Source organism: Hippoglossus stenolepis, chromosome 16, assembly GCF_022539355.2.
Source record: "Hippoglossus stenolepis isolate QCI-W04-F060 chromosome 16, HSTE1.2, whole genome shotgun sequence".
Taxonomy (NCBI): Eukaryota; Metazoa; Chordata; class Actinopteri; order Pleuronectiformes; family Pleuronectidae; genus Hippoglossus; species Hippoglossus stenolepis.
The window spans coordinates 18,575,067-18,595,474 of record NC_061498.1 but is presented as its reverse complement, the minus strand read 5'-3'; the positions used below and the strand labels follow the sequence as shown (position 1 = coordinate 18,595,474).

Genomic DNA, 20,408 nt, shown 5'->3' with positions numbered 1-20,408 from the left:
GTCATCTGAGTGCAGCTCCTGAAATAACTACTTTGGACAGTTTTAAGCACCAGTGGCTGTTATGACACGATGATTACTCTCATTTACTGTTCATAAGTAAAATTGTTTCATTCATTTATCTGAAGCAGTGACCGCAGACCGTGAATAAAGATGGACAATGCGTTCCCGACTATCTAGAAATGAAGCCAACACGATCGTTGGAGTCAGAGTCTGTGTAATAGCGACTGGAGGATGGAGCCACACTACCGAGGCCCTGCTGATACACACGCTTGACCAATCGAGAGTCAGTCTCATCTGTCAATCACGGCGCCTCAGTCTGTTTTTATATCATCGAATAATTTAGAATAAATCAAACTTATTAGAAACACGTAAACATAGATCAGTGTGATAAGACTTACCTAAAATGACAGGAATCATCTTTGAGAAAAGTTTATCTGACATTTTAGTTTGGTCCATGTCCCATCTGCTAACACTGAGGGGGGTATCAAAACACTTGGGCTCCACTTTAGAGCAGCTGTCATGATGTCTATCATTATTTACTGTGACTGTGTTAGTGACTTTTCGAAAACAGAAATGTACAAGTCGTAAAATAACTAAATCAAACAGACAATTATATAGAATAACAAACAATAAAGTAACAAGAAAATTATACTTTCTCATTTATTTATCTTGAATGATTATTTTTCTGTTCTAAAATATTAAAGCCTGTCTCTGCATGTGAACTTACGGAAATATCAGTTCATTCATCAGGATGCACTTAGATCTGGGTTTAATGCACACAACATATCATCGGCTTAAAAAACACGATGTAGATTAAACTCCCGACAGCGGTGCAGGAGAAATCCTCTCCCTCTGGACCAGCTACAAAACAAGAATGCTGTGGAGGTTTTAATACATCAGAAATTCTAATCCAATAATCCAGATGTCATGATCTGATTCTGCTCAAAGAATAGTTTTACATTCTAAACTTTAAGGATAATGCTGTTCTTTATTTTGTTATAGCATCAACAAATCCCACGGAAATACCAAAGCTAACAATGTGTTCGTCTGCCTCTCACTCACTGGTCTGCTCTCTCTGTCTGTGGCTCTCAGATCCAAAACCACGGTTTCCCACTAATCATGTAAATCTTTAAAACCAGTTCACAAATATATGGTTTCATTTTTAGCATTGATTAATTCAATGGTTATTTATTGGAGGATTGGTGTTTGTTGGAGCTGTGTGGCTCAGTGGAATAAGAAATCAGGCTTGGGAGGACACACACACACACACACTCAATATTTGTTAGTAGGATACATTCAGTGTTGGTTTTGGTATGTCCATAGGATTTGTATAATATAAGAAGAATTTTTAATTCTACAAGGCGATATTCCCACAAATTCCCACAAAAGAGATGACTGACGCTGATTCTCCACCACAGCGTGTTTCATGTAACGAGCAACTTTGGTGCGTGTTAAAATATTTCAGTGTGGGGAAAAAAACAAAATAAAACTGGGTAGTAGAATGCTTAATGACGGCATCTACAGCTAATGAGACAGAAACACTGTTGAGCACCGGAGACACAGTAACTTCATTCTCTTGAAGCCTGGACTCCAGCGAGCACACAGACTGTGTTGTTATGGAGGAGCAGGAAGTCGGGACACATTTCACAAAAAGACTTTCTTGGATATTGGAGAGTTTGCCCACCTCAGGGCCCACGACCTCAGTGTTGGTGACCCTTGTGGCTTGGCCTGACCCCCATATTCCCGGCCTCTGAGCTGGGCTGCAGCGGCGGCAGCCATGGGTGTGGGTTCAACACCTGAGCGCGGGAGCTGTCTATGTAGAGAGATTAAAGGGCCCGTATCGATCCACAAGAGCTCATGCATTTTGCATGAGGGAGACATTGTCAAAGAGGCGTCTCAGATTAAAAAAAATAGTAGAGGGAGAGTTCTAGAAAATATGCTGAACTCTGTGAAAAATCTTAATGTTGAAGTGTTATGCATGTAAACTCGCCTTTATATATTGGATTGTCCATGAACTCTCATCGACCCGAGATATTACTCGTTTTTCATTTCTTCTCCCCCTTGCAACCCACAACACCACGCCGTCTTCTTCTCCTTCTCCTCCTCCTCTGTTTTTTTTTTTGGGGGGGGGGGGTGGTGGTGGTAGAGGTTGTAATGTTGAAGTCAGAATGTGAAAAACAAGCCTCACCGAAAAATAAAAGCAAAAAGAAAAACTGGCAGCCAGAGAGTGTCTAATGGCGGCAGTGAGTCCGTTGGAGAATTCTCAAGTAGAGTGTGAATTATTTAGAATGTGTGGCTAGTGTGCAGAGCATGAAGCCACCCCACCCGGCAACTGCCAGGCAGAGTGGCCGAGAGAATTCAGTGCGCAACAAACATTTTGCCCGTCTGAGGTCTTTATTTCCCCTCCTCGCCATCAGTTTGGCGGAGTGCGAGACCGAGGTTAGGCTTTCGGCAAAGAAAATAAAAAATAAAAAAAATAAAATACGAGACGAGAGTTTTGGAGTCGAGCGAAAATATAAATGATTTTCTCTCTGCCTTTGCGCAAGGAGAGAAAGAATCCGCGCACGTGTGTATCTGCCAAAACAGAAAGTGAAGCGCAAGGAACTCACTTTGACCCATTTACGGCTCCCATGATGCAACTGATTATTCATCATCAACATTTCATGCAGGTCATCATGCATGTTTAAAGGCACGCAACTGTACTGTACTGAAGACGCCCCTCCACCTCCACCTCCCCGCCTCCTCTGCAGTCTGAGAGCCTCTCGGAGCTCCTTATCCTGCGAGCACATGTCAATCTCACCTGAACGACCCCGATAACAAGACAAAAGCAATCAATCTCTGATATTGGCCGGGTGGGAGAGTCAGGGATAACACAGACACTATCAGCGAACGGCAACAAAGACGGAGATTTTCTGTGCGAGGATGATTAGAAACACGGCGGCTGCTGTGACACGCTGATCTGCGGCAGTTAAACAGAGGCGGCTGTCATCGCTGGCAAATGATGACGCCGAGCGCCGATAGAGGAGATAGGATCTACGTGAGTGTGTATTTGTGTGCGTCGATCAGAAGGGTTGTGTTCATGCAAAACGCAGAAATACTTTGTACACACTCACACACACACACACACACTGAGGCAGGGGCCACACACTTCGAAACATCCATGGCAAATCAATGAAAAACAAACATGTACTGTAATTCAGGTGAACACAGAGACGTTAGGTTCAACCTGTTCAGGCTTGTGAACACTTCAACGGATATTTCTGAACTTGAAACATAAACAGGTCTGAAAGAAAAGATTTAAGATTATTACATGAAAGTTAAACAAATCTTTTGAACACCCCCACCTAGTAGGAAAACTCTGCACTTTTTAAACAAAGGCTTAACTTAAAAAATATCGAATGGTTAAATGAAAAGTCCATAGATGTAAATTTAATGGCAGGTTTTCCAGACTATTTTATTGCTGCTGTGGCCGAAAAAAGGAACCTTCATCGTACAGACACTGGATGCTGCTGTTTGTCTGATACAAACACAGGGCTGCAGCAAATGATTCTTTGATAAACAAATGCATTGTTCACTTTATAAAATGTCACAGCGTATTATTATTTTAGTTAAACAAGAAGTGAGTTTCTCAGGATTTAAAAGTCATTTTCCTTGTTTTAACAGTGTGCACATAAAAGATGGAAGAACTGTATTTCCATGGCACTAAGCCGTGCACGTACAGATCTACTCATCAAGAACGACTCGGGGCTCAGTGTCTTTATTAAAATAAAAAACCTTCTATTTAATGGACCACCTGCTCTGCTACATGAGCCATGTTATATCTGCACTAGTTCTGCAGAGGACGTTACCAGTTGTACTCAGTATAACTCACAGTGTAACTGCAGTCACGCTAAATAAGTAGACGGAGGAAGGAACAGTGAGAACTGAGAAGTAAGAGGGAAAAAAGTGTGAAACACTAGGAACTATGGAAGTGTGTTGCTGCCACGGCAGGACAACAGAACAATCGTGACAAGGGGTTAAATTGTTATTTATGTAATTATAATGTGATAATGAATACATTGAGAAATATGGATATTATTATGATAATTATCATTATTATTATTACATGATTTGATTAAGTTCTACTTCCTGCTTGGGTTGATGGAGGATCTTGTTTTCAGGACATATCACAATTAGTCCACCTCTGCCCGAGACCAACTCATCTCCTTATAACATCAAACTCCTCATGTTATAACATGGTATAAAAAAAACTGTTTCTTGTTATAGTGTAAAAATATTGCATGCCGCCATTATGTCAAAATATCAACAATAAACTTTTCACGTTGTAACGTGACACTGATCCGTTGTCCTTTTTCTGTGATGGCTGCCGTAAATAACAATACATGCACATCGATAAAAATTGATTTACGTCCATGCGTTGTCTGTTGTCCTGGTGCATGCTGGGGATTGTCCCACACACCCACCACCTATGCAACTCTATAAATCAAACATTTTATGTCGTTTCAAGTAAGAACCTGTAATATTTGTTACTCCATCACCAACTTAAACTCGCCTATAAAACTGGCGATTCAAACTTTGGTCAAAATCAATTATTCAAGGTTTTTGGATCAATAGAATGAATCAAAAAAATGAATAGATAATTTACTCCTTTCCGTGTGTATGAGTAAAATCATCAAATATCACATTCATAAAGCTGACACCAGAGAATGGTGCTTTTTTTTCCTTTTTTTGCTGAGCGACTTATATGATTAATTGATAAGCAAGCTGGTTATTGATTCATATCTCCTGCTTCGATTTGCAGCTAAAAGTTACAGCACAAGTCAGAAATGTATGAATAATGAAACAGCACCTGCCTCACCCTATAGCAGCCATAAATGCACATGCGCTGCCACAGCCTCACTGTATATACGCAGCGTGTGTGACTGGAATTTTCCGACATCAAAAATCAAAGCATTTAAGTAGATTGTACACAAGCACGTCTTGGAAGCTTGATCTTACTAATCTACAAATGGCTTCTTGTTATTAAACTGCTAATTCAGAGGATTAAAGGATCCATGAGAACACAATCCCCTTTACTTCCTTTCCAGGGTATGCTGAAGGTGGCTTAAATATTAATTAAGCACACACACACACACACACACACATGTTGGCCCATATGCACACACATACGGCAGCATGCTTACAGTGCTCCCTCTGCACAGGACTTAGTTTGAATGTCTGGGAGTTTCCCTCTTTCTTTGTCTCATTTTGTCAAGCAGCGTTTTTTTTTTTCTTTCTAAAACCTCAATTTCTCTCTGTCACAAACACACACCCAGAGAGACTGACACACACACACATGCCCACGCTCATGCACGCACACACACATGCGCGCGCACCCACACACACACACACACTCACAGAAGCCTATTTTCATATCTCAGACAACCATATCTCCCTGATTAATTCCTTTCATTCTTTTTTTAGGATGCTCAGTGCTGTCATCTCTCCGCTCCTCTCCTCTCACATCCCCCCAAAATCCTTATTTGACTTCATTCTTTTGTGTGTGTGTGTGTTTGTGTGTGTGTGTGTGTGTGTGTGTGTGCATGTGCCACAATGGTTCAGGATGAGGAAATAAACTCTGGCCGCAGAGTACAGCGCTCTGTGTCAGGAGATTTCACGGGCTTACGCAACCAAACTCCGAGTCAGAACACACCTGTATGTTCTGGCCAGTGTGTGATTTACTTTGTGGCTTGTTCCGGGTGTATTTCCTACTTGTTCGGAAATGTTGCGTTCAGCTCACAGCTCACTGTGGATTCATAAAAGCATGTTATGTGGGGAATATAAGTGTAGCCACAAGATTTGTATTTGAAAACACAATATTTCCATTTTGGATAGGAGTAACAACCTGAATCATTTTTATGGTTCTATATCTCCAACATAAAAAGGACTCAGGCTAAAAAATGTGCTCATTTTGTCAGCCAAGGGTACGCCAGCTCCTTTAAAAACTACTGTAAATTGTTTGAGTTTCTTTTTTTCCCCTCTGATTAACGCCCTGTTTCCACATTTTTCAAACGGCGGAGATCCCATTTTTTGATTGAATCCGTGATGGTGGCACATTAGACATTATATATAGTGCATTAAGACTGACACTTATAATACATTACATTACACCGACATGCTTGTCTTGCTGAAGCTGCACAAACCGCTGGTAATGTATGACAATGTATCACTGCGGCCACGTGAAATGAAAAGTTAAATTATGAACCAATCTATTTCTGATTTTAACAACATCCTCCGACGACACATTATTTTAAGTGTTCCTGTAAAAAAAAAAGCCATTAGGAATATAAAACACCTCAAATTATTGTAATACCCTGATTTAAAAGGAAAAGTTCACCTCGCCCCAACTCCTGCTGCTCCTAAAGACAGAGACAGTAAATTGACATGGAGTGTCAAGCGGGTGTAAAAGTCAAAGAGTCAAATCTGCGCCATAGCCCAGAGAGAATGTACCGGGGCCAGCATGAAAAACTACTCACGGCGGATCACATTACCTGCCTTTTCCACTGAAATAAGCAGTGTAATTTATCCTGACCTTTTTAGATTACTATGAATGTGCTGTCTGTGTAATTTTAACTGAAGTCCTCAGCAGCTTTGCTGGTCTGGAAACACTGGCTATGAAACCTGAGGAGGCGGCCGCTGATGGAATCAATGGGCTGATGCCACCAATACAGCAATGATACAATAGCAAACACATACTGAGGGACCGCCTGACATTCGCGGCTATTAGCACACATGGAGGAAAATCACTTTCTTTCATCATCAGCGCCATGAGAGACTCACCTTCAGACGCTGTTTTCCAGTTGAGACAGATTCTTCGCCACTTCTCCTGACGGCTAATAACAAAAGCAGAAGCCTGTTTTAGCTGTGACAAGTGTTTTTAGGATTAGAATTTCATTCCTAATGGGTTCTCTGGTAACGGTTTAATTCACTACCTATGCGATATCAATTCCATTATAATCTCATTAAGCTATTGCACACTGAGGTGATTTCAAATGAATGTGAAACAGCCAACCGTACGCTCCCCTCTAATTGAGCAATACTTTTTATTCATTATTATTGCCCATTATTAAATTAATGAACTTAATGGACTTATTTTCCAAATTGCAAAGACCCCTGGCAACATGTTTTTAATTCCATTAGCAGACATATTGAACTAAAAAAAAAAAGAAAAAAAAAAGGGGGATACACAGAGGTGTGTGGGCAATTAGCCTACCGCTGCGACAGATCATCAGTGGCGCAGTTTCCCTTTTCTCCCAAACAGGAGTTTGTCCATCTTGTCCTGAATCTCTGTCACCTCCAGCCACACTTCACCCACTCAAACCTCATGTTTCCAGTTTAAAAGTCTCTTTGAAAAACAAGCGTTTCCTGCCCGAGGCTCCGTTCTGCCTCGGACCTGACTCCGTTTCCACCTCTAATCTGTGGCCCCTTCGATGTTAAGATACTGTACATATTCGAATATTGTACTGTAAGCCGAACTAAACATAACCTGAATAATATATGAAATGGATTTTCCGAAATGAGATCTTTTCAGTAACCAGAGGCCGCCACGCAAAATTGCCCAGAAGATGAAAGGATCTGCATAACTGAACGGCCAATCAATACGTCTCAAACTAAAATGGCAAGTCTTGATAAGGTTATCGAATTTTCTTTTTTAATTAAAAAGCATACCACCGCGCTCTCCGTCAAATACCACGGCCGCGCTGATGATGAGAGGACGAGAGGGCTGTCCTTGTTTATTTGTTCATCGCTGTTTGAAAAACACCGGCCACATTGTCGGCGCGTCATCAGTCAGCGCGGCGGAGAAACTTCCTCTCTGTTTGTCTCTGTCATTTCTCGGGATTAAGCTGTCATGGCAGCTCTCAAACCCCAAGCGATGACATTCATATGGATATTAATTCTCATTACATGTCATTCATCAGCTCGGAAACTATCAGTGTTATTCATTCCCTGCTCGTGCGACATCATTTTCCATTTAGTGTTTTCCTTTCTCACCAAAGCTAAAAAAAAATACTTTTGTGATATTTTCCTTAAAAAATAAAAAGATGCAACAGCAGCTGAACACTAAAGCATCCACATGGTCATTGATGGTGCGACATGCAAGACACTGCATCCGTTTTGTTTAATGTAAACGTCCAGAAGTGGCACACTCTCTTCCCATATTCTAGTCATGAAAATGCATAATTTAAAAGAGCTGAGACCAAGCTGTTCCTCAGCGGTGCGGAGCGAGCGCGGCATCGTATCAATGCGAACATCAGTGGATAGAAAACTCTGGTCCCTGGAGAGGGTGCCATTACATTCAATCGCCAACCTCTGGATAAAACTCATTTCACTCTGCAGTGTCTGAATGGCTCTATACATTCTGCCGAGGCCACGATGTGATAGCGCAGCATGTCAGAACCCGCACTAAAGGGCTTTTAAAGCAGGTTAGGGCGCTGCACAAAAGCCACTGCACAAAGCCACAGAGCACTGGGGCAGAACGGTGGAGGCACCGCCGCCACAGCTGACCGTCCTCACACAGCCCGAAGGACCCGAGTAAACACACGGCACAGAGTTGCCCCTCGCTGGGAGGTCCAAGCCAAGTTGTTGACAACAAGATAATGTCAGCTTCTATTTTTAGATGAATGGAAGCGTCTTCTGGTGAAGTGAGCCTGTTTTAAATATTAATTCCTTGCCTCTCTCTTTAGCACTAGCTCCACGCACCTGAGCAAGAGATTCGAGACAACAGCATCCGAATAGATTATATGATGAACACGAACACGTGCTGTTTTCTTCTCAGGTTTCAGTCTCTCTATTCACAGATCCCGGATGTCACCGCCGCACGTCTTAGCCGGGCATGTCGGACTTGATTGTTTTCATGTTAAGTTGAGCAAGTGTTACACTTTCCACATGCGTGAGTATGCAGGGATCGGCGAGGGTCCACATGATGTACATTTGTATCATCAGAGGGAGAAGGAGAGGCTGTGCGCGGACATCACTGCGCCCTCCAATTTGTTGTATCTGTGCCGACAAGGACGCAACCTGCACATGAACTCCTGCTGGACTGGAAAGACGTATATACAGCATGTGTGGTTTCTGCAGCAGTCATCACCCAAAACCACATAAAACAGTGTACTGCTCAAATTAAATCAGGCGCACTTATTATATTAGTTGATATGAGATTTTATTCAGCTGTACCTGCCAGTGATGGTGGCTCCGCAGCCATTTTGTGAGCGGTCCAGAGGGAGATACTAAAGCTGTCGGTAATTCTCAATTTCTCACACTTAAAAATTACAACTATTAGGCCGACGCGAACGGTTTCGCCAACTCAGGCGCACATGATATGATACGAATGCTGCTCGTGAACCATGTTTTTGTGACGTTCTTTGCCTTAAAGCAGTGAACAAGTACGGAAAGTGTAGAACAGAAAAACTGCATTTTTTCATCCGGGCTGCACCTGCATTATCTAAGGTTTGGTGAATCTGCACCATGAAAAGTCATTCTGCATTAGTTACTAGCAGCGGTTGTGGTTGTGGTTTGGTTTATAACAGCAAAAGGACGAAGGGCGAGCTTTGGGTGCACAAAGCGTCCATCTGCCTTTATGGAGGGGAAACAAAAGAAAAGGAAATCTGTGTTGCTGTTCTTTGGCCACAGTCCTCTCACCTGTATTAATTTATATATATATATATATTTATTTTGGGGATAAAATGACAAACGTGTCACATTATACGGCGTTTTCACTGAGAATTATTCATCAGCAGGAATTCAGTCATCTTTATGGGCTGGCCCTTTGCACGCTGCTGAATATTTCTGTTTCTAGTCGCAGCTTAAACAGGAGTTTTGACCAGCTCACACCGGGCATGGAAACAGAGACCAGTAGCCACACATATACAGCAGGTTATATAATGATCATGAAAACTACATGAGAATGGGCACCTCCCCCCTCGACAAAACCAAAAAAAAACGACTGACAGGAGCGTGCACGTGTGTGGATGAGGATGCACATAAACACACACCCACACGGACACAGGCTGACACCGAGAGAGGCCCGGGCCTGACATGAGGTGAGATGAAGTAGCATTTCTCATCATCCACTGAGCCTGGCTGTGTCTGACCTGGAGGATGGAGGTAGGCCCGGGGCATGGCCTCGGGACCCGGGCAACCAGAGTGAGAAGGGGCCTCCGCCGAGACTTGTAAAGTCCCGGCCACGATTTACTGGGAAGGCTCAAATTGTGGCGTCCAGTGGCCACAGTGCGGCCGTGCTGTCAGCCCCATTCTTATTTGCTTCATTCCCTTTGACACTGCCTCTCGATTAGGGTCATAAATTCCATGAAATCGGTCAATAACCTATAACACTAATGTCACTCTCCTGCCATTAATTTTACAGCCCATGTGCCACAGTGTTTCTTCACCCTTTTACGTGACAAGTGGCTTTATACTCACTGGGATTGATTGAGAAGAGTATATAAGAAGCTTTGAAGAGAGCCTTTGCAACCCTAAAGATGAACACATATAAAAAAGGAGAAGACCAGTGGATATCACCGTTAGATTCCTGGGAATGTTTATCAGCAATTTCAAATCTTTCTCTGTAGCAAAAGTTGCGGGAAAAAAGCAGTTTTTTATACTGAATGTATATCAAATAATCATTACCTCTGGCCTCTTGACTTTAAGGGGACTGTTGTTCGCAGAGATATGGTCTAGTATTTTTTTTAAATTGTACAATAAAGTGTAGTACACTCCTCCCCAGGCTGTTGAAAAAAAATCCTGTGGACATGACCTCGATGATCTGAATGTTAGCTTTGGTCCTGCTGGAGTATTAAGCCTCATATTTCATCATACAAAGCTTTTGTGTACAATAAAACACACATTTGTCGCCAATATTGGGACTAATTTCTAGATTGTTAATGTGTGTATGAAATGTGAATGTTTCAATGTGCATGAGGTTGTATAATCTATATGTAGAATATTAGGTAGGAGTCCCATGAAAAAGGTCAGTGAATACTGATCGTGTAGCTCATCACTGAAAGGTTTAACAAAACGCACGGAAAAATTTATTTTGCAATGAAAACAGAACTGAAAGCATATTCCAAAAGGTGATGGGTGTGTTTTGACTCTCGCTGTGCTTTTTGTTAGCTGTCACTTTTGATCTAAGATTGTAAATGCAAACGTGACCATTCTAAGGGTTTTTACTTGTTTTGTCAGAGTGACGCTGCAACAATCACAAAACCTACGGCTTGTGCTTTTCATTTGTGAATTTTAAAGAGCGCGCCTTGATGAGACTATTGGAACAACTGAGTATAAAATGGTGAAAAGTGCACAAATTACATTTGAGAGAAAGAGCGAGGGCAGGAGTGGTTTTCTTATCATGCGTGGCGGGCTGCCAGTGGATATGTTGCTGCCGTTCTCACCGGGGCCTCTCCTCCAATCTCTTCCGTATGTGAGAGCTGACACTTCAGGGCATATCTATGGCACAGGCGTGTTAGCGATGCATACACCTTCTGCTGCAACGCTGCCGAGGAGGATGAAGGACTGCCATGAGAGACTTCTGGAGTTACTGCCAGTGCAACAGGCCGACCGCAGAAAAAAAAGAAAAGTAAAACAAATAAATACGACTGCAAAAAAAAAAAGATCATCGGTATATTGAATTTGGCATCGGAAAGGCTCACTTAAACAGATACTTTTGTGCGAATGCATTTGGAAATGAAAAAGGAGAGGAAAGGGAACGTCGGCAAATGAATCAGTGCTGAGAGATGCTATTTCTTTCCTTGGATCAGCCGAAGCGGGACATTTTTAGGCCATAGCATCTAAATTGCCAAGAAATACTTTCTTTCCTGCTTCTCCAAGGCTTAAATGACACATGGTATGATCCTGAGACACACTTTTGGTCCTACTGTCAATGTGCAAATGATGTCTCCGTCTATTTTTAGGCTCAAGACGTCATGGAATTTGGGGCAAAATCTTTGAACCTTCGCTCCAGTTTCTTTGGCTCATCATTTGTTGGAGGAGCCATTATCTTAATATTTAATTTCCCCGAGTCAGTAAGATGTAAAATGTCTGCTTCGCTTTAGTTTAAAACATTTTTCCGCATAATAACACATCCCGCTGCGTGTGATTCACTCATCCGCGTTTGTTCACTCCCTCACGAGTGGAAATACAGACAATATCGCCCCGTGTTTTGGCAAGTTGGTCGGCGCTGGCAACTTTCCATCCTACTTCTCCACCGGCTCACTGTTTTGCTGCTGGAGCTGCACGCCTTTACTCTCTCGTTCTCCTGGAGAGAGACGGAGAGGGCCCTTCAAACGACGCCGCCGCCATTAATCATTAAATCCGATTTTTTTTTTTTATTTTCGCCTCCTGCCGAACGGTCGGGCTTGAATTGACACGGAGCCTCGACTGCGGCGAGGCAAAATGGCCGCTCGTAGTAACAGCTCACAAGCCCCTGGACAACCTGAGGCATGGCCATCCAATCCCACATCATTAAGGCTAGAGTCCTTTATTGTGTTGGAGGCATTAAATGGTGCGCTGGCTATAGCCCTGAAGTCACACTCCACTAGGAGAAAACAGCAGAAAAATAACGGCACAGCTGGATAATGACTTTTCCCTGGGAGGCTGACCATGTGTACAAAAGCGCTAATGATAGCAGGTGCAATAAGCGAGCGCAAGGCTTTTACTGCGTCCGGATCTATTTTCCTCTGCTAAACTCGCCAGTGATTTCCCCTGTGTAGGTGTCTTTCTGTAGTTTAAGAACACTCCCCCTCCTCCTCCGTCTCCCCCTCCTCTCCATCCTCTCTCTCCCTCTCTCTCTCTCTCTCTCTCTCTCTCTCTCTCTCTCTCTCTCTCTCTCGGTATCTAATCTCTTTATCAGCTGTGCGGCTAATATCAAAGAGGACTGTGGTGTGAAAATCCTGCAAGTAAAACCTGCTGTCAGAGCCTAATCACAATTAGCTGGGCTCTAGACCCATTAGCCCCAAGGGGAAGAGACCAAAAGCTGACAGAATTATTGTTAAAGCTACTGATTGCTAATGATCCCGCAGAGTGCAAAGGGTGGAGCCTATGCGTTTCAAGGAAGAGGAAAAATGTGTTTATACTGGAAAAAATATACAGTTTACAAGCAGATGAAGTTGCTTTAATCCCGCTGGTATTAGCGGTTAAACAGATAGCAGGTTTCCTGGATGGAGCAGCTCCTCTGCTTCCTTTAGCTCTGCAGCGGGGCCGTTACATCAGCTCTGCCACAAAGACATGTGTGCCTTCCAGATTATAAAACATTAAGCTGCAAGTTAATGACTGATTGCAACAGCCACTCCTGAAACGTGTAAGAAAAGGCGAGCGACGGCGCAGACAAAACAACGTCCACGCGCCCACTCCTCTCCATCCCACCCCTACCCCGGAGTGAATCACCTGCAATATAAGCCTTTTAAAGAAGCGCCTCACATTTGATGTTAAGCCCCCAAACTGTTCTGGCTGTCGGAGGACTTGCCGGGGGAGATAGAAATGTCTAAAGTTATTACAGCAGTCAGGTAAAGTGTGAGGCAGCGTGGCCCTGTAATGGGGGTGGAGAGCTGGCCAGCAGCATCTAATGAAGGCGTCTCGGGGAGTACTAAAGAGTCTACGTGACACTACTCCTGATTCGCCCGTCTGAGGACACAGATCAATTAATACATTAACAAACGATTGCAAGCACTTCATCTTGCAATATGAAACCGGCGGCCTGGACTCGCCGCCCTCCCACCCAGAGTGGGCGTGAGCAACTGTGCTTCCCTCCATACGTCGTCCGCCATGAATTTTAACATCGTCTGCCGGTTAAGCTGCAGACCCACACAGTGAGCCTCACCGGGGCTGAGACCTTACAACTGCACCGTAGCACAACACAGGCTGAACATATAGTCACCGTGTTGAATAAGGGAGGATAAAGCAGTGCTTCAAGCTACTCTTCATCTGGGCAAAATCTAAACTACTGATACAATTTGCATTGTAATGCACCATGTATAAGACCAAATCACAACAGCTTTGATTGAGCGTCTGCCTAAAAGGAATCCACTCCTGCTAATGACCAACGATCCAAAGCCTCAAAGCAGCTCCTTGCTCATTTTTACGCCGGTGTTTGTGGACGTCTCTCTGTCGATTTTTGTTTTACACATAAAAACAAAGCATTAATGCAGGCCGAACACACTTGGTGAGCAGCCTGTGGCACACTTGAGTGCGTTGGTCGGGGAAGTCTAACGTAAACCATTGCTCCTTGCCATGCCATATATATCCAGCCTCCCCATTACCACCATCTCCACTCGACAGCGAGGGCCCTGCACTGCTAAATTATTCATCACACTGAGGGGAGGACAGAAGCATGCATGGTTTCTCCACTCCATGCCTCTTCCCTTTTTCTCTCTGTCCCTAATACAAAGGAACAGCCGGGTGGAGAGAATGATATACAGGCTGCCTCTCCATCACTATGTGGCCATCGCGGGAGATGTGCCTCCACTTCTTCCAATTACCACAGTGGAGTTGAGGTTGGGTTTGGGTTGCACACTGTGGCGGACCAGACGGTCGCTGGCTTCGCCCGCCGTGCATATGGGTGAGAGAGGTGGGTGGCACCCAGGGGCCCCATGCATAACCCGGGACGTCTTTGTATACACATTCATCTATATCAGTGGGCAACAGGGAAATGTAAGCCAAAGGTAATTGCCCTGGATAAGAACATCTGCTTGGTGAATAAATATTCTAATGAGGGGAGCTTGCAGGTTCCCCAGACTGATGCACGGCTGACAGGCCTCCGGAGGGACCGCAGGTAATGCTCACCACCTGCAGTTCAAACAGGAGGCGGTCCCATCCTCCTCTCGCAGCTAAACGCTGGCCGACTGACACACACGCACACACACACACACACACACACTAGATATCAGGGATAGGTGGTAAATCATTGATCATGCACCAGTTATGATGATACTTTTCTCAGGAGTGACAAGTATAATGTAATGCTCTGCCTGGTTCACCCGTCGTGTTGCTTTGCAAATGTTCTGCAGCTGAGCAGATGTTGATTTTAGGGTCTGCAGAGGAAAAACCTGAGAAGGTGAGGAGATATCCATAATTCTATTACTTTGTTACAGGAAGCTGGAGACATTAATAATTTTCAGGATTGATAACTCCTGCTTATTCAGGAGTCAAAAAGTTATGCTCCTGCTCCTGTTATCACACCAGGGCACCGACGAAAATTAATTTCAACATCTATTAATCCGTTATCTGATTATTTTTCAGTCTAATCTGTTTGAATTATATCAAATGAAAAAAGATCCACCTACACTCGCCTGACCCCGTCGCTTTGCTTTCAAGTTACTTGTTTAGAAAATTAATTAGGAACTTTATCATCAGCATTGTGGAAAAATTCACTTTTGATCAGGAGGAACAGCATCTGTTACACCGACAGTCCGAAAACCTCAACACATTCCAGTGAAGAGAGAATATCTGTCCTTTGTTCTCGGTCATTAAAATGTTTTAGAAATCACCGCAGAGTTCATTTTTCATATTAAAAGTTTAAAAGCTGATTCACATCGTCTGTACTATATATCAAAATCATTTTCATTATATACTGTGACTCAGTATACTGTTCTCCGATCATGCCATCAATCTTTTCGTCAACAAAATGTCCGTCACAATTTCCTGAAGGCCAAGGTGCCATGATATGTATGATACGAAACCAGCAATTCCTCAAATTTAAAAAAAACGGAAAAATGATGAACTTCTGCTTTCTACTCAATCGTTTTACCTCAAATCATAGATCAGCAATTGACTTAATTTCCTCAATAAATCTATTTTTTCCTTTAATTGTCTACATGCTGGAGAAGTTATTCTGTTTTGTTTTTAGTTTTTTTTAACCCGACAAGAAATCATCCTCACAACTGTCGACAACATGCAAAAAGGCTTAAGTCTCACTGTGGAAACCACCAGCAGCACAGAGCTGACAGCATTTGGGAGGTTTTAAAGGTAAACGATAAAACAAGGGGTCGTGTACCGAACTAATGCTTGGAGCTAAATAATAACGCTTTTTCTCATGTGAATAAAAAGTTAAAGCAGTTAAATATTTAACTGTTACACTGATGAGCCTGCGGGGCTGTAAACTGTCAGCGTCACGGCTTCCCTCTACTCAGCCACCGTGTGTGTGTGTGTGTGTGTGTGTGTGTGTGTGTGTGTGTGTGTGTGTGTGTGTGTGTGTGTGTGTGTGTGTGTGTGTGTGTGTGTGTGTGTGTGTGTGTGTGTATTGTCTGAATTGCTGGAGGGAGAATTAGTGATGAAACTGGAGGTGGAGGAAGGTGAGCAGCATCCTCGCAGCAAACCTTCAAAGAGGCCAGAAGACAGTGACAAGACTCTCTCAATAAGCACCGGTACCCAGGAGAAACGCTCCGAGTATCAGGGAGGCCTGCACTGGAGTGAGGCCTTTAAAAAAAAAAAAAAAAAAAAAAAAGAAGAAGCGCACAACATTGCAGTACATGCTGTATTATTTTTCTTTGAGTTGTGACATAATGTGGAAATCATAAACCCTCCTGTCACTTCCACTCGACTTGGAAACAAAAAGGAAACTTTTCTTGTCGTTTCAAACGCGGGCTCATTTCTCCACTTGGAGTTACTCTGGCCCCAAAACATCCCTTTCTCTCCCTCTACAGAAATCCGAGCTCTAAATCAATATGCAGCGCTGTTTCATTCATGGCACGCTTATTATGCTTTTGTTATTCATGATTTAACCTCGCTTCCAAAAATACAGAGGAGAAAAAAAGTGGTTCAAGTATTAAGTCATTTATAATGGAGTCGTCCATGTAAAGAAACTTTTTTTGCTCCCCCCCACAAAAAAAAGATGCTTTCTCCCCAGAAATCTGAACTCACGATCGATATCTACACACACACACACACACACACACACACACACACACACACACACACACACACACACACACACACACACACACACACACACACACACACACACACACACACACACATGCACTGCACAGTGACTGCATTACAGCTCAGAGTGTTTACAGTGACCATGCTGGAAAAATGTGTTGCATTAGAGAATAATTCAATTTGCTTTGTTTTCTGTGAAGGTACAGAACACCAGTTAGCGGAAACAGTGGGGGATTTAAATGGTGTGCAATGTGCACTGGCAAGAAATTACAAAAAAAACTGTAAATGCAGAAAACAGCGAGCAGTGGGCCGGTATTGTTGTGGTGAGAATACAAACCACTGAAGAGACAAAACCAATCCGGCTAATCACACATGATCTCAAACAGAATTAATCAGCAGCTCTAGTCGACAATCTGTAATCATCCTCATTCTGTGCTTAATGTCGCTTAATTTATGAAAAAACTAAAAGACGGGAAAAAAAGGGAGAAGTAGGAATTCTGGCTTGGCTTAGATATGTGGGCAACAAAAACAACAACATCACAAAAGTGTTTGAAACACAGAAGCAGACGAGGAAAATCTAAATGTGTCCCCAGCAGACCCAGAGCAGCTCGTTTTTGAGATGCCGGCACTAAATTGGGGAGAGACAGTTTCGAATGACACACATACTGCATGCTGGGTATTTTTGACTGCCAGTGGAAGTTGAATAACAATACTTGTAAAGGTATTAGTGTGGGTAATAATCACGCTCCAACATCCTCTCTCATTTAAAGGCTGAATAAATCCGACACGTACATGCAGGCCTCTATAGCATCTGCAGCACCCAGCATCAATAAAACACATGAAAGTGGAAAACCATCAGCTCTGTTCATGCATGTGGGAGGTGCAATGGCGCACGCACACACACACACACACACACACACACACACACACACACACACACACACACACACACACACACACACACACACACACACACACACACACACACACACACACACACACACACACACACACACGCACACACACGCTGTATAGCATACTGTAGGGGGATGAAACACACTCGAACGCATATTCCACACACATACCACACACACCAACTCCCTGCCCGTGCTGGTGCAGTGTGAGCGTATGAGAGATCCACACTTTGTGGACCAGTACTCACCCAAAAGTACATCATCATGGTGGAAGTGGGACAGGTGTGGGCAGGCGGGCAGACGTGAGCGGGGCCGAGCACTGGGACCAGTCCAGCCAGCGTGGGCGTCAAGAAGAGTCCGAGCGTTTGGACAGAGAGCTCTACTGATCCCTGTTCCACTGAGGCAGCCCTCCCTCTAAACTGTTCAATGGGGCTTGACTTGAGGTTCCCCCCCCACCCTTCTTCTTTTCGCGTCTTTCTTTACAAGCAGCTTGTTCTTCAGTTAATGTTTAGAAGCCCCCTTTCCTTCCTCTTTCTTTCTTTCTTTCTCCTCTTCTTCTTCCTCTTCTGAGCCAACAAAAGAGGAGGGTGAAAAAAGCAGATGAGGGGGGAAAAGGAAAGAGAGCTGGGGAGGTGTTGTAACCTCTTTTTTCTTTTGACACTCTTCCACTCTACTTGCCTCTCCACACCACTCACTTCGAGACTCTCCCTCTGCCTCTCTGCTCTCTCCCTCTCTCTCTCCCCCCTTTTGCCGTCTCTTATTGGTGAATGTGAAATCAGTCGGTACAGCACCGGGGCTCAACAAGAGCAGCAGCCTGCGCTTGACAGCTGCCTCCAGCGTTCCCTCCACCGGAGCTGTGTTGCTCTGCACAGAGGAGTGCGCCGAACAAACCGGGATCCTGCAGACGGTACTGTAAAATTCAGCATCCCGGGGAGGGAGGCGGGGGATGGAGGAGGGGAGTGGGGGGGTGGGGGGCAGGAAGCTGGGACTTGTGGTGGAGAGTGCTGGGGCGGGGGGGCCGCTTGTGTTGATGATGATGATGCTGGTGATAGTGGAGGACTAACAGATCGCTCCTCTGTCTTACTGTTTGTTACGGATGCGTTGCACTTGACAGTTTTAGTTCATTGACGAAGACGAAGAAGATGAAGAAGAAGAAGAGGAAGAAGAAGAAGAAGAAAACAACGCTGAAAAGGAAAAAAAATGGGGGATTTCAGAGAAAACCTTAAAGTATGCCACAGGCAATTGGGAGGCACAGCCTATTTTCCACTTGTTTTCTACTATTAGCAGTTGAGGTTCACTCTCTTCGTGTGTGTGTGTGTGTGTGTGTGTGTGTGTGTGTGTGTGTGTGTGTGTGTGTGTGTGTGTGTGTGTGTGTCTGTGCATTTTCTGTTTTTTCTCCCACACTCATAGGTTGGTGACCAGGAGTGTGTTTGGTGAGAACCCCTTTTAGTAACAGATCAGCGGCCAGATGAAGTTGGTGTGAAACACCTTAGTGTGCCAAGCTATATTACATTACATGCTTTAGTGTGTTTTCCATCTGGCGGCTGTAAAGGGGGAGGGGAAAAATGGGAGGATGAGGGGAGGGAGGGTGTGTGTGTGTGTGTGTGTGTGTGTGTGTGTGTGTGCACGTGTGTGTGTGTGTGCAGTGTGTATGTGGTGGGGGGGTTTGGCTATCTTCTAGACAGCACTGTAACAATGAGCCTGCCTCAGCAATTTTCAAAACATATCATCAATACACGACTGGGAGCTCGCGCTTTTAAATATTAACCCTGTGGCAACCGGGGCAAGCTGCGGAGAGCTCCAGTGGTTTTGCGGCATCCTCTAGTGCTGGATCATCCAATAAAACAAAAGACGTCCTGGGGGATGAGCTAATTTGCTGTAGGATCCTAAAGAACATTTGCCAGCTATAGAGAACATTGCCATAATGAACAGAGCAGATATATTCAGGTTATGTTACCCATCAGTAATTGCCACATAAGGAGGCTGAGTTAAATTTGCAGCTGGCTTTGAGCGAATTGATACACAAGGGGCCTCATTCATATGGCGTAACTGTCATCTTAAATTTATCACCCATTTTATTTTCCCACCTCCTTCAGAAAGGCACAAGTGAACAGTGAAATATGAAACGGCACACTGGCAGTAAAAAAAAAATGTAATTAGTGATTTTGCAAATATTGCGATGTTTAAGAAGAATGGTTGATTTCTGGAGGGAAATGCACTTTGGATAAATCAAGAGAAGCATGGCATAATTCTTCTTTCCTCTTTCCTCACATCTGTGTCACATCACAATTCAGCCTTTGCATTGCTTTGCATTGCTTTGCATGCACGCACACGCACACACACACACACACACACACACACACACACACACACACACACACACACACACAAACACAATCTCTTATCTGTGGCATTACCATGCACATACAAGTCCTCCATATCTTTATACATGTCCACCAGAACCCAATGGATTTACATTAGCAATCACAGAGTGGGTAACCGCCCCATTCCTACATCAATCTCTGATGGGAAATAAAAATGAAATGCACTTCTCAGGCAACTCGGATTAAGGATCGCGCTTTTATCAAA

At 43.8% G+C, this 20,408-nt stretch overlaps 1 protein-coding gene across 5 annotated transcripts in view; it reads right to left on the bottom strand.

Moving 5' to 3' along the window:
• The window catches only part of LOC118123902 (RNA binding protein fox-1 homolog 3), a 255,107-nt gene that overhangs the window by 103,283 nt on the left and 131,416 nt on the right, over positions 1-20,408 (bottom strand). Inside the window, exon 1 of one of the 5 annotated variants that reach the window (XM_047344010.1) lies at positions 18,068-18,678. The exons of the other annotated variants lie outside the window; for them this stretch is intronic. Within the exon in view, the coding sequence (XP_047199966.1) occupies positions 18,068-18,085 (18 nt within the window). The 5' untranslated portion in view covers positions 18,086-18,678. Of the gene's footprint in view, positions 1-18,067; positions 18,679-20,408 lie in introns of those variants that run through there. 5 annotated transcript variants of the gene reach the window in all.